The sequence below is a fragment of the Tauraco erythrolophus genome, chromosome 11 (assembly GCF_009769465.1).
Source record: "Tauraco erythrolophus isolate bTauEry1 chromosome 11, bTauEry1.pri, whole genome shotgun sequence".
NCBI lineage: Eukaryota > Metazoa > Chordata > Aves > Musophagiformes > Musophagidae > Tauraco > Tauraco erythrolophus.
This window is the reverse complement of record NC_141475.1, coordinates 1,487,680-1,500,990: the sequence shown is the minus strand read 5'-3', so window position 1 is coordinate 1,500,990 and position 13,311 is coordinate 1,487,680. Positions and strand designations below refer to the sequence as shown.

Here is a 13,311-nt window from a genome sequence, read left to right as displayed (position 1 = left end):
GGAGAATCGCGGTAACGGCCCGGGAGTCTGCGTGGAGGAACGGGGATGGTGGCGCATCCCGTTGCGGGATGCCATGGCTGTGCCTTAAAATTGGAACTGATGCTCTTGTCAGTCTTCCACAAAGCAACGCAGTCTGGTGCATCTCTAAAAACCAAAGTTCTTCGCTTCCAGAGTTTTACATTTGTGTTGTGTTTTTTTTCTTTACCAAACTTTTCCAACAGATCTACAAGAACTGTTCCCTGATCCCTGCTCGGAACGGGCTCTCCTCTGCCAAGACAGGCTCCTGTCCGCTCAGCTGCTCCCACATGCTCCTTCCTGCCATATTCCTCATCTCCTTTGCTGCCCTGGTAGCCTGCCTGTCCCACAACCCCCTCTACATGATGGTTTTACGGTGAGCAATGGGCAGGGGATGGCGCAAGGCATTGGGAGAAGCGTGATGCGATGGGTTCTCCATGGTGGGATCAATGGGGCCAACCAGACCGAGATGCTTGGCCAAAGGCAGTGCCGATGCTGGCACCTCTGACCTCCTGTGGCTTCTTCCCTACAGGGTGGTGAACCAGGATGAGAAGTCGTTTGCCATCGGAGTCCAGTTCTTGCTAATGAGGCTGCTGGGTGAGTGTCCATCTCTTAATGAGGCAGAGTGCCCAGGGCCATCCTAGAGCCCAGGAGGTATTGGATCTCCTTAGGGACAGCAGGCAAAGCATGTTGCCATGGCAGGGCGGGCAGCCTGACTCCGTCCCCTTCTTCTCCAAAGCCTGGCTGCCCGCTCCGGCCATGTTCGGTGCCCTCATCGACTCCTCCTGCATCTACTGGCAGAAGCAGTGCACCCGGCGCCAGTTCTGCGCCTACTACAACAACGACTTCCTCCGCAACAGGTACCCCTGCCCTGTGTCCCACCCCGTTCCCCCTTCCCGCGGGGATGGCCATGGGGACGGTCCCCAGCTCAGCCTGGTGCCGGTTGGCGGTGCCACCTCCAGCCACGGCGTCTCCTTGGGCTTCTCCCGACAGATACCTGGGGCTGCAGGTGGGCTACAAGGTGGTGGGCACCATCCTCCTCGCCCTCATCAGCTGGAAGATGAAGAGGAACAAGGAGTACAACGTGCAGGAGAAGGCGGCGGGGCTGGTGTAGCCCACCTGAGGACTGACTCCCCCTGCCCCCATTACCCACTGCCAGTACTTTCTCTTTTTGGGGTTTGTTTTTCCGCCTAAAAGGAAGTGACTTCACCTTAGCAGCTCTGAGCTCTTCTGCAGCCCACGGCACCAGTGAGGGATGCTCCATGCCAGCCCCAGCCTGGGACCAGCTCTTCCCAAGGTTCTCCAGCCACACCTTGCCCATCGCCCCACCACCTGGAGCAGGAGGCGGACAGGGGGGCTGGAGCACAGCCCCATCCCACGTATCTGGAGAAGCACCTGCTGTGGGTGACGGTCCCCGCTCCGGTATGACGTTTCCAGCTGGGTGATGCCCTCCCAGCTGGGACAGGAGCAGGGAAGACAGCTGCCAACCCTGGGGGGGGGCTGCCCCATGTGCCCCCCTACTGCCCCCACCCCTTGCAGAGATCGGCATGGACACCGCACATGTTGTGAGACGTTATCACTGGGGGTTTATTGCAGAACTTTGGGGGGGGGTTGTTGCTTTTTTTTTTTTTTAATGAAAAAAAAAATAAATAAAGGTCACTTTTTCAATTGCGGTGCTTTGCTGGTCTCCACCGACGAGGCAAGGCAGGGGCATGGCTGTGGGTCCCATCCTGGCAGATGCTGAGCTCACCTTCCCCCCTGCTGAAAGGGGCTGCAGGCAGAGTGCAGAGCTCTGCCCGCATAGGGGTGTGGGCAGGGGGCTTCAGGCAGGTTCCTGGGGCAGGGGGAAGGGGCTGTGGGCAGAGAACCACAGAAATGGCCCGTTTCTGTGGGTAGGGTAGCGTGGGCATGGGGCATGAGGCTGCAGGCAAGGGGCTGTGGGCAGGGAGTAGGGGGCTGCAGTTATGGGGCTCTGGGCACAGGGCTTGGGCACGGAGCTCTTGGCAGGGGGCTGCAGGCAGGGAGCAGGGGGCACAGGCATGAGGTGTGGGCAGGGGGCTGGAGCCAGGGTATGAGCTGACAGTGGGGTGGAGCAGGGGTCTGTTGGCCTGCGGAAGCAGTCGTAGTGCGGGGTGGGGGGGTCCAGGCTGGATGCAGGAAGGGTCTGTGGGCAGGGGTCTGCAGGCACAGTGCAGGAGGGTGCAGGCATGGGGTGTGGGCAGGGGGTTGAAGGCAGGGTGTAGGCCACATCTAGCCAGCGTGGAGGCAGCTGAAGGCACAGGGCTGCAGGCAGGAGCAGAGGGTTTCAGGCATGTGGCTGTGGGCACGGGGCTCTACGCAAGGGCAGGGGGCTGCAGGGAGGGTACAAGGGGCTTTGGGCATGGAGACGCACACATGGGACTGGTGGCAGGGTCTGGGGGCAGCAGGCAGGGGCTGTAGGCAGGAGTGTGCAGGATGTATCCCTGCCTGAGGCATCTCCAAGGTGAGCACAGCAGGTCCTGGTCCTCCCTGCTCTGCTCCAGCAGAGCTTCTTCTGCCCCTGGCACTACCCAGGCCTTCCCCTGTCCTGGCAGGGCGAAGGCAGCCTGCTAGAATGGGGAGAGAAGCCACGGCTGGTGGGATGCAGGGATGCACCCGCTGCTGCCAGCTGCCTGCTGTCATCTGCAGAGGGTGGCACGGGAGCACAGGAATCGCTCCACGAGCTGATCCGGAGAGCCTGGCACCACGCGAAGGACACACCACCCGTCTCACCGAGCTGACGCTGCTGAAAGGTGAAGCCAAGAGCAAAGGGTTTGATGGAAACACACTGGAGCGGAGACCCAAAGGAGCCCAGACCCGGCCGTGGCCCAGCTGGACACCGTTACACCCACAACGTAGCTCAGGAAGGGACTGAAGGGCCAGGGCTGAGCTGAGATGGGCCTTCTGGGCCCGCGGGCATGGAGCATGGGTCACTCCGAACCACCACACTCTCCTCTTCCTTTCTGTTCCGGCAGCATCACGGGTGACCTGGATGGGATGGAGAGGGACAGCAGGAGAGCAGAGGAATTTTCTTGGGTTACCCCAGCACCATGCAGGGCAAAGCATGACTCTTCACGGCATGCCCGGCCAACAGCCCTGCTGCATCCATGCCCACGGAGGGAGCAGAGGGAAAGGAGAGGAGCAGATGCCTTGGATTTGCTCTGGAGCAGCAAGTCTTCACAAAAACGAGGTCTGCCCGTGTTATTCCTGTCCCCGTTCCCCCTTCACCCAGCAGGTTTCCCCTTAACAACCACACAACCTTCCTTAACTCCACTTCCTCCACCTTCATCCCATCAGGATGGACAAGCCCCAGGAGGTGCTGGCCAGCAGAAGCACATGAGGTGGCCCAAAAAGGGCCCACAGGACCTTCTGGCCCCACAGGTGTCAAGGTGGCTGGGGCTGGCCAACGGTCCTGCCCCCAGGAAAGGTGACAGTTGCAAAACCTGGTTTTGCAGGTTTTCCTTTTTCCAAGGAACCCACCACTGCTGGGATGCCAACGTTCAGGCATCGTAGTATTTTTGCTGTTCTTTGCTTTTCAGCGATCTCTCCTCCACTTTCACGTGGTTTCTGTGATCCTGGATCTCACCGTGCTCACTGACCTCCTCCAAAACCACCCTTCCTTTTCCAGGGGAACAATCCGCAGGCAAAGCACAACCCTAACCCTGACCCAGGTTTATTTTCCTGCACGTTGGAGCAAAGTGCCTTTTTTTTTTTTTTTTGAGTTTTTTGGTTGGTGGTTTGTAGTTGGTTTTTTTTTTTGCTACGTGATTATCAAGTCTCTAATGTTCAGACAAAGAAGTAAACACACACACGAAAAATAATAAAAAAACCACAAACCCAAAACTCTGCGTGTGGAGAAAATATTGTGTTTTTTTTCACAAGACAGACCTGGTCACCGACAGGAAGGTTGATCTTCAACGTCACGGTGAGCAGAAGCAAAGCCCCAATCCATGTGGATTTAGGGCTGAGAAGAGTCAAGGCAAATCCAGGCAGACTGAAGCAAGACTTGAGAACAACCATTTAAGCAAAAAAAAAAAAAATCTTTTATTTAAAGAATACTTTTAATAAGAACAACTTAAACCCAATCACGGCTTCGTGCTACCCGTCCCCAGCCTCTGCTTTTCAGCAGAGAGGTCTTTGCAAGGAGGATAACCACCCAAAGAAACAGCAATATTTTCACTTCAGCATTCCGGATTCAAAGCAGGAGGCCAAAGCACAACAACCACGTTCCAACAATACTCTGGCTGCAGGAAATATAAAGATATAACATACTTTGTAAATAGAACCTTCCCCACCTTCTGCATGGACAGTAGAAGAGCCACTGGGTTCTCTAGAAACGCAAGGCCCGGCTCCATCACGAGCACAGGTCTTTGCTGAAGACAGTTCTTGCTCTTCCCAACACTACTAAAACTCGGCAACGCTACGAGGAGGCAGAGGATGCCCCGGGCAGGAAGGAAAAGAACAGAACAGATCAGCTGAGTGATGAAGGAAGCATCACACCAGAGAGGAGAGGAGCCTACAAAGGACAGAAAAGATCTACCAGGAGCCAGTCGCTCCCTCCTAGCCCAAAACAAAAGGGGAAACAATAAAACCAAAGGAAAAATGTCAATGCCGTAGGACCTCCCGATAAGCAGAGTGGAGAGCAATCATCCTCACGTAGGTGCTGCGCAGCAACGGGACCCACCAGAGCACCAAGCCCCAGGAAGCTGCTGGGCAGGGCGACTGTGACCTAAGGCTGGTCAGGAAGGGGAAGCCCAACGCCCAGCACAGCACCAGGGTCTTGGCTCCCACCTGACTGACGCCAACGCTGCTGGAAGATCTGCCCTTGGATAACCTTGGAAGGAGGAGAGCAAACGTCCCTTGGAAAGTTTAGAAGCGTCCTGAATCGGAGCCCTCCGAGCAGCCTCCTGAGCCACGGAACCCTCCCTGCAGGATGAACAAACGGTTGGCATCGCACCCACAGCAGCAACTTTGGCTTTAAACACCAAACAAGAACCAACTGGGAAGATCTCACACATCTTTCCCCTCTTGAGAATCATCCTCAGGACGAGGAATCACACTGATGCGTTAGCAGCCCCTTGACTTTGCCTCTCACTGCCACAATTGCCGACTAATTACACATTCCCAAAAAATGTTACTGGAGCAGGAAGCAGCACAGCAAACGCCTGTCACGACAGATCTCACACGTCAGGTAGGTGTGAACCTCAAAACATGACTTCCTCATGGCTTCAAAGACCCCACTCTAACTCTGCCACTCGGAGAGCATGTGCATGTGTCTGTGGGAGAAGAGCCTGAAGTATGGGAAGGAGAAGCAGAGTGAAACGAGCTTTTGGGACACAGCCCTCAGTTAAAAAAAAATTCCCAAGAACCATCCAACAGTGGAAATCACCCAAAGACACAGCAAAGGACACAGGCAGAGCAACCGGCCCGCTTTCGGCATTTAATAGACCACTCCACTCCCACAGAAACGGGACTGGACCCGTTTGGGAGAACAGAAAGGTGGGAGACATAAACAGCTTTTGATGCTCTCCTCCATGATTGCCAACAGAGAGAGTCTGTGCTCTTTGCTGGGGCAGCACAGGTGACGTGCTCATTGCTCCTGAGCAGTGAGAGGCTGGGGAAAGAAGTCCAAGTCAGGAGGGGATCAGAAGCTCCGAGAGGTAACAGAGTTGGAATGCTAAACCCAGGCAGAAGGCAACACGCAGGCTCCAATCTCTGGAACTCACCCTGGCAGGTCACTGCGTCCTAACGTGCCTGGCAGCTACCAAATGAAAAGCCTGAAGATGAAGGGAATTCGGAAGCCCAGAGGGTCAGCAGCCCAGAGGAAGACAAAAGAAGAGGGGAGAGGGAAAAAAAAACGTTGCAGTATGAAGAGAGAGCCAAGGGGAAATGACACCAGCCATTGTGTCATGCTGCTCCCAAGGCCACGAGCAGCAGAGGAAGACACCAGGAAGCTGATTTCCAGCTTAGGTTTCTTCTTTCTACAGCAAGATGAGATTTGAGTGCTTCACACCATCTTTCTCCTTCCAGACCCCAAGGGTCCTGCCCTCCAGCCTCCCCACGTCTCCCCCTCTGGCGCTGTTCAGGCGATTTTGGCCAGCCATTTCTCGAGGCTCTCGAAGTCAGCATCTCCCTCCTCTCCCTTGCTGCCCCGAGCACTGCACTCCACGAATTCCACCTTCATGGGCAGCTGGGAGAAGTCGAAGTCCTTGCCCTTCTTGCCCAGCTGGGCAGGGCCCCCAGTGGCTGAGCCATCCAGGCTGGTGGGGGCTGCAGAGCGGGTCACTCGTAAGGTGTTGCTGCGGACAGAGAAGGGAAAGAGTCAAGAACTGGGAAGCTGGGGAACGTCACCCACACCACGGCTGCTGAGATGTTTGGGATCCAGCTCTGTCAGCAGGACACCAGCCTCCAAGGATGGAAGGTCTCAGAGGCACAGGAATGCCTCTGCCTTTTAAGGCCCAGGCAGGGACAGGCACTTGGGCCATTTCTCCTAAAAACCCACTGGAAGGCACAACCACGGAGAGGGTCAAGAGAGCAGGAGTGCTGAAACAAGGTTTTGTTCCGTAATAAATAACAGCAAGAGTCAGGCGACCATGTCCTCATCTCACTTTCCCCAATATTCCCACGGCAGACACCAGTCACCAGGAATTACGCACGGTTTAGCCCACAGAGCTCAAGACCTGCGCCAGTTTAACAGCAAACTGGGAAGAGGGAGGCACCCATGGTATCAGGGATTGTGCTGGGCTCACCCCACTGCCACCTGAGAGTGCCAAACACCTCTGGGAATTGAGAGGGGGATCAAGTCTCCCCACTGCCCCCGTGAGCAACGCCTGCCCAAGGACCAGGCTCCAATGTCACTGCTCTTCCTGCCCTTCAGCTCCCTGGAACAGGGAGCTGGAACAACCCAAGAGATGCAGATCTGGTGTAGTGGAGGGTGTCCCTGCTCACGGCAGGGGGGTTGGACTGGATGATCTTTGAGGTCCCTTCCAACCCAAACCATCCCATGATTCTATGATTTTAACAGGGCACATATAAGCTACCTAAAAATCCAACCTCTACACGCAGATCGTCGGCAAATGCTCAACATCAGAACCAAGGAATGCTTATTTTCCCGCAGAGCTTGAGTAGGTGCTCCCTGAAAAACGGGAAGGTCAGGTATTCAGCCTGGAAGAGGCAGCAGCACAAACAACCCTGCTGCCATCTACTGGCCAAAGAGATGATGGAATCACAGCATCACTTAGGTTGGAAAAGACCCTTAAGATCACCGAGCCCAACTGTAAACCTAACACTGCCAAGTCCACCACTTGGCAACAAGATGGCCATATCGCACGGACACGTGTTTGTTTGGAGACCAAAGAGCTACAATCCTCCTCCTCCCCCCAAGGCCACCTTGGTGCTAACTGGAAACCAGCCAACAGGAGCCACAGGCAACAGGAAGGCAAAATACTCAGTTCTGAGTGTGTGTGGGGAAGGAAAATCTCTACTAGATACTGGTGGAGAAGCCCACCATGGCACAAGAGCTGCACAGGTCTCTCCCAGAGCAGATTTGACCCAACTACAGTTATGGGACTCACAGACAGAATCGTCATGCACAGAGATTAAATCTAACTTACAAAAAACCCAAAACATCTTTTGCTTGCCCCCTCCCCAGATGGACTTGCCAGCGGTTGACACTGCAGCTCGTTCAGGGGGCAGCTCACAGCACAGTCCATAAGCCACCTTCTCCTCCTTCCACTTCCTCTTACAACTTAAAATTAGCAACAGATCACACATCGTTTGTCTTCCCAGGCCCACGTCCCTCCGAGGGGGGAATCCAGAGCCAACACGGGGTCCCAAACAGGCTCCTGCAGTGCCTGTTAGCAGAGCAGGAAAACCAGAGGCTCTCTCCCCAGAAAAACACCTGTGACACTACAACTGAGCAGAGCTAGTGAGACCTTCCCACCACTCGCAGAAAGTCTGACATTTGGAAGCCAACCCTCCCTGTACCCGAGAGGACGGTGCCCTGGGCCACGGGAGGTATGGCAGGAGGTATGGCTTAGCCTGGGGATGGCAGCTTTTAGGAAAGAAGAGCGAAGCTCCGAGGGTTTAAGATCCAATTTCATACTTACAGCTCTTTCTCCAGCTGCTGTTGAATAAGTTTTGCTGATTTTGCCATTGTGACATCTAGAGAGAAAAAGAAAAGGAAATCAGCTCTTTGGTTTTATGTCAGAATTCAGAACCGGGTTCCTCCCCCTAAAGGTACAGCAAGGCCTGCTCACACTGTGCAGTCCCAAGAGTTACCGGGACAAACCGGCTGTGTCTGCACTAGGATGAGGGATGCTGGAGCTTCGGGTTCGCAGGCAAGAACCCAAAAGCCTGATGTTACGTACGGAATTCCTTGCTTCTTGCTGGGCAGTTAAGCTGCTTCAAAGAGAGGACGGGGTTTGATGTCCCACCCACAAGGCCCAGCACTCCAGCCTGTCCTGGCATTACGGAGCTCAACACTGCACTTCTGGACTTGTGGCACATGGAGCCACGAAGGTCTCGGGCAGCTCCTGAAGCAGTGCACGAAATAACTGAGACAACCCAATCCCATACTGCCCAAAAGCTTCCGACTGAAGGTGTGGATCCCTGTATAACGCCGCAGAAGTTGTAGGGACCTGAAAATCTAGTTCTTTCCAGTAACTGGATGTTCCTGCTAGTCCAATCAAGAGAACACATATAATCCTGGCAGCTAAACGGCTGATTTTAACACTGAAGCCACCACGTGTGTACAGATAGTTCATGACGCTCAAGCTGATCCTATTTTCTGCTGCCTGCAGACTCGGGAAGACAGTTCTGCACAAGCAGAATGCCACTTGCTCTGTTTAAGCCTGTCTGAAGAGCTGTAGCTCTCCCAAGCGGTGCTTCTCTGCAAAGCTATGAGACATACCCGACCTAAGAATTCTCCCAGTGGCTGCTGGAAACGTTCCTGCTGAGTAGTCCAAGTTTACAACTAGGTTCCAGCCTTCATTTTGCTGAAATCGCAACTGCTGAGAAATCCAGCATCCACGGCACGAACCCCTATGTGAACCCAACGTCCAGCCCCCAAGGCAGCACACGATACCTTGCTTATTGCAAGCGATGAGCAGCGCGGGCGCGTTTTTGAGCACAGTGCTATCGACCAGGACCTGGTACAGGAACTCTGCCACATCCTTCACCTCCCGCTGGAAGGCCACGCTGTCCACCACAAACACGATGGCTCTGGAGGAAAGAACATGTGTTGGGTCTGAAGCTCTGCAAGTATTCCAGCCTGGGCTAATACATTTGTTTCCACAACTGATCTCATCCAACCCAAGAGCAGGTTAGCATGTGCTGGCTGGAATACACCCCACATTCAGCTCCAGTAGGAATTATTTCCCTCCGTGCCCCATGGACACACCACATCCCCTAAACCATCCCCGCTGCAGCTGTTTTGCCTCCTGATGCACTACAAACACAGGTAAGCAGGAAAGCAGAACAATAACTAACCCCCACTACCCCACGGGAGAGCTCTGATTCTCCAGGCACCACCACGCAGAGTGAATCCAGCTCAGTTCACAGCATCCCCAGCACCATCATCTAGTTCATCCCTTTCCAAAACATCGCCTGCCTCCTCCTCCTCCCCTGCCAATCTCCTCCAAGTTACCTGGCTGCAGCCTTGAACCTCTCCAAGAACTGAAGCCGCAAACTCTCGTGGCCTGGAAGGTCGATTAAGGTCACGTTTGCGCTCTGGGAATGGAAGCCAGAAGGTTATTAGCAACACCTAATCTAGGGGTATCTGTGATCATGGACTGGGAAAAAACAGCCTGAGAATGGTTTCCAGTTAGCCTGGTGTTGTGGCAGCAGTGGGTGACTGAATCCCCAGACCGGGCAGAAGCATGTAACTCTCCCTGAGGTTCAGTCTGTCTACCAGCCCAAACAATTCTGACAGGCAAAAGAAATGCTGAGGAACAATTCATGGCCAGGATTCACCAAGGAGGGCACCAACACCAGCAAACCACCCACCACAGCTGAGAGGAAAGAGCATGACCGCAGAGACAAGACATTGTTCAACCCATTTCTCATCCACAGTACCTCCTCCCTACAGCCACCACCTGCACAGTGCGAGTGACCAAGCTTCACCAGTCACCTCTCCTGGTACACCAGATTTACACCAACCCTGACAGCAAGTAGATCTCTGCACCACAAAGACCCTATCTACTCACTGCTCCTGGATTTTAATGGAAATCTTAACTAAAATTTAAAAAAAGAAAAGCAGCAGTCCACATTGCAGCATTCTAGCATCTCTCCCCCCCAGTACTTGTCTGCTCAAACCTAGAGAGACACAAATGTATTAAAAAAAAAAAGGCTTGCACTTCCGTTTAGTAAGCTTTTAACCTCTTATGGTCACCACTGTTACTGAAGACCGACATAGAGAAGTCACAAAACCAGCCTCTCCTTTCAGAATTCACCAGCACGTAACGTGCTGCCAGCTCACTGCTTTCCCTGCCACGTGGGCACCCACCACGAGAAAGAAACTCTTCTGAAACCGAAGAGATCGCTCTAAACTACAAATAACTGGGTCCATGGCAGCCTGGGACCTGAAAGTAACCAAACCCTTTTTGAGACCACGCGAAGTTCAGCTGGAGGCTCTTTTAATAAGCCTGCCCAAGCTTTTAAATTCAGATTTTATTGGGAGAAACAGAAATTATCGCCAAGCAAATAAACTAAACACGACAGAACAAATCTCCCTCCCGCTCCGAACCGCACCGCTGTCCCCAGTGCCGTGTGTTTTACTCCACTTGTAAAAGCAGCTCCTAAAAAAAAGAATTGTCTATAAAAAAAAACACCACACGTTACCTGCCTGTCAAAACCCCACACACGGATGTGGTTTTCAGTCAAAAAGGTTTCGCAATTTGAGAAGCAAAGAAATAAAACCTGCACAGAGGAGGACTCCCTAATACCTCCCAGTATTATCCCACTTTCTCAGCCTGCATTGCCTAGAAAAATCCAGTCCTACTCTTGGATGACACTGGGGACGGATTTCAGGCTCGGGAGACGGAGCAGCACAAAAAGCATCAAGTTTAGCCCAGGGAGCAGAAAAACCAAGGCACCAGGTGGCCGGAGTAACCACGCACAAGTTGGAACCGAAAACCTGCCCACCTTGTCGCTGCTGACTCTGTAAACTGCCGAGCTGTCGGTTATCGAGGTCTGCGTGTCCCGATACTTCCCTGTCAACAGCTGCGGGGGAAAAAAAAAAAAAAAAAAGAGTCATTTTCAGGAAAAGGAGGGTGGAGGGACACTGGCACCACGTTTCACCCACTCAGAAACTAAACAGATCTCTAAAGACTTCAGATATCTGAATTTAAAGTTTTTTCAAAACAACAAATAATTAAAAGAAAAACACTCGTTAAGAAAAAAAAATATCAATTTCTATAGCGAACGTCCGCATTGCTCGCACAAGAAGGAGCACAGCGTGCCTGCAAACCCTTCGGAGCACCTCCACCCCCACAGGAGCGCGCTCCAGACGGCGGAGCCGCGCACCCCCCGGGCCCGGGGCTCCCGTGGCGGCCGCCCCGAGCCCCCCGGGGCCCCGCTCCCCGCTCACCCGCGCGAAAAGCAGCGTCTTCCCGGCGTCGCAGAGGCCCAGCAGCAGCACGGCGCTCCGGCCGCTCCTCCTGCCCTGCACGAAGCGCCAGATCACTGCGGGAGAGAGGGGGGAGCGCCTGAGGGAGCGCCCGAGGGAGCGCCTGAGGGCGGGACCGGCGCCCCCTCAGCGAGCGCGGCCCCGCGGCCGCTGCTCCCCCGGGGGGGGGGGGGGGGGGGGTGTGGGTGGGGGGTTGCCCCGCGGAGCCGCCACTCACGGAGCGTCACGGCGACGGCGAGCAGCGCCAGCAGGACGGAGAGCACGGCGGGGTCGGGCGCCAGCAGCTCCCGCCGCAGCGCCTCCAGGTGCGGCTCCAGCCCGCCCGCCATGGCTGCCGAGCGCGCACACGTCGCCGGACCCCGCCCGCCTCCCACCCCCCACGTCTGCTTCCGGCGGGAAGGGGAGGGCGGGCTGCGCGCGCGAGGGATGCCGGGAATTGTAGTTCCTCCGGGGCGCGGGGGGGGCGTCGCGGCGGGGGGGACTTTAAGGAAGACAAATTTCTTCCTTAAATCTAATGGAAATCTCGCCTCTTCCAGTGTAAAGCCATCACCCCATATCCTGTCACTGCACACCCTTGTCCAAAGCCCCTCTCCAGCTTTCCTGTAGCCCCTTTAGGTACTGGAAGGTGCCGGAAGGTCTCCCTGGAGCCTTCTCTTCTCCAGGCTGAACAGCCCCAACTCTCTCAGCCTGTCTCCATAGCAGAGGTGCTCCAGCCCTCGGATCATCTTCGTGGCCTCCTCTGGCCCCGCTCCAACAGCTCCATGTCCTTCTTGTGTTGGGGACCCCAGAGCTGAAGGCAGCACTGCAGGGGGGTCTCAGCATACCATACGCATCCAAAAATCATCACTGCGAGCCCATCAAAATATCCATTCCCTCAACTCCAGAAGCTCTTAGAATGTTTCCGCCCTCAGCAGCTCTTGCACGCCTGCCTTGCCAACCGGGCTGGGACCTGCTGGACTATCCCAAAATCTGTTCCTCCGAAGCGGAGAACCTCAGCAGACCTTCTTGTGTTGCCTTTTTATTTTCACCCTGGATCAGAGTCAGGCTGCCCACCTACGTGTTTGTTTTCAGATCAGCAGCACGCAGGGCAGGCTACTAAAACACGTGTTTCTAAATAAAGCCTAGATTTTTTCAAGAAGGAAGCCTAAGCCTGGTGTCTCCCCATCAATATACTTCTGTGTTTTAAGAGTGCTGCCTGGTGGAAATGACTCTGCTGTCTGCACTCTTCAGCTCCAACCAGCTGAGATATGAGATGGAATAATTTCTGCTTGTACCTTCCATCTTACAACCACTATATTTTTTTGGTTTGGGTTGGGATTTTTTTTAACCTTTTCCACCTCTCAGCTTCCCTCAGATAAACACTCTCCCTCTTCCTGTGTCCCAACCACACTGGGTAACTGTCATCTGCTGGGGAAATAGTGGGATAACCTGGGTGAAGCCAAAGCACAGAGAGTACAAAACATCAGTTATTAGGCTCTAGGGCGGATTTAATCCCTTTTGCTTTAGCAGATGTTGAAACAAATTTCTCTAATGGGCGGCAATAGCCTTAAATGGCAATAGCCCCATGGGTAACTGGCACGTGTCCTACAGCGAGAGGTACTGAGGAAGGAACGGGCTTAAGGACCGTTTGGAAGAATCTCAGGACACCCCTT

The 13,311-nt window shown here is 54.3% G+C and overlaps 2 protein-coding genes across 2 annotated transcripts in view; one reads left to right on the top strand and one right to left on the bottom strand.

Moving 5' to 3' along the window:
* SLCO2A1 (solute carrier organic anion transporter family member 2A1) overlaps window positions 1-1,129 on the top strand; it is a 28,503-nt gene extending 27,374 nt beyond the window's left edge. The window contains exons 11-14 of the mRNA XM_086618436.1: window positions 222-391; window positions 548-612; window positions 755-875; window positions 1,009-1,129. Coding sequence (XP_086474562.1) covers window positions 222-391; window positions 548-612; window positions 755-875; window positions 1,009-1,129 — 477 coding nt within the window. The remainder of the gene's footprint in view (window positions 1-221; window positions 392-547; window positions 613-754; window positions 876-1,008) is intronic.
* A 2,959-nt stretch (window positions 1,130-4,088) lies between these two features.
* Window positions 4,089-11,988, bottom strand: SRPRB (SRP receptor subunit beta). Its single transcript, XM_086618712.1, has 7 exons — window positions 11,877-11,988; window positions 11,621-11,715; window positions 11,176-11,253; window positions 9,680-9,762; window positions 9,119-9,255; window positions 8,142-8,196; window positions 4,089-6,332 (listed from the first exon to the last, which is right to left on the bottom strand). The coding sequence occupies exons 1-7, from the start codon at window positions 11,986-11,988 to the stop codon at window positions 6,116-6,118; spliced, it is 777 nt and encodes a 258-aa protein (XP_086474838.1). The 3' UTR covers window positions 4,089-6,115.
* Window positions 11,989-13,311: the final 1,323 nt, after the last annotated feature.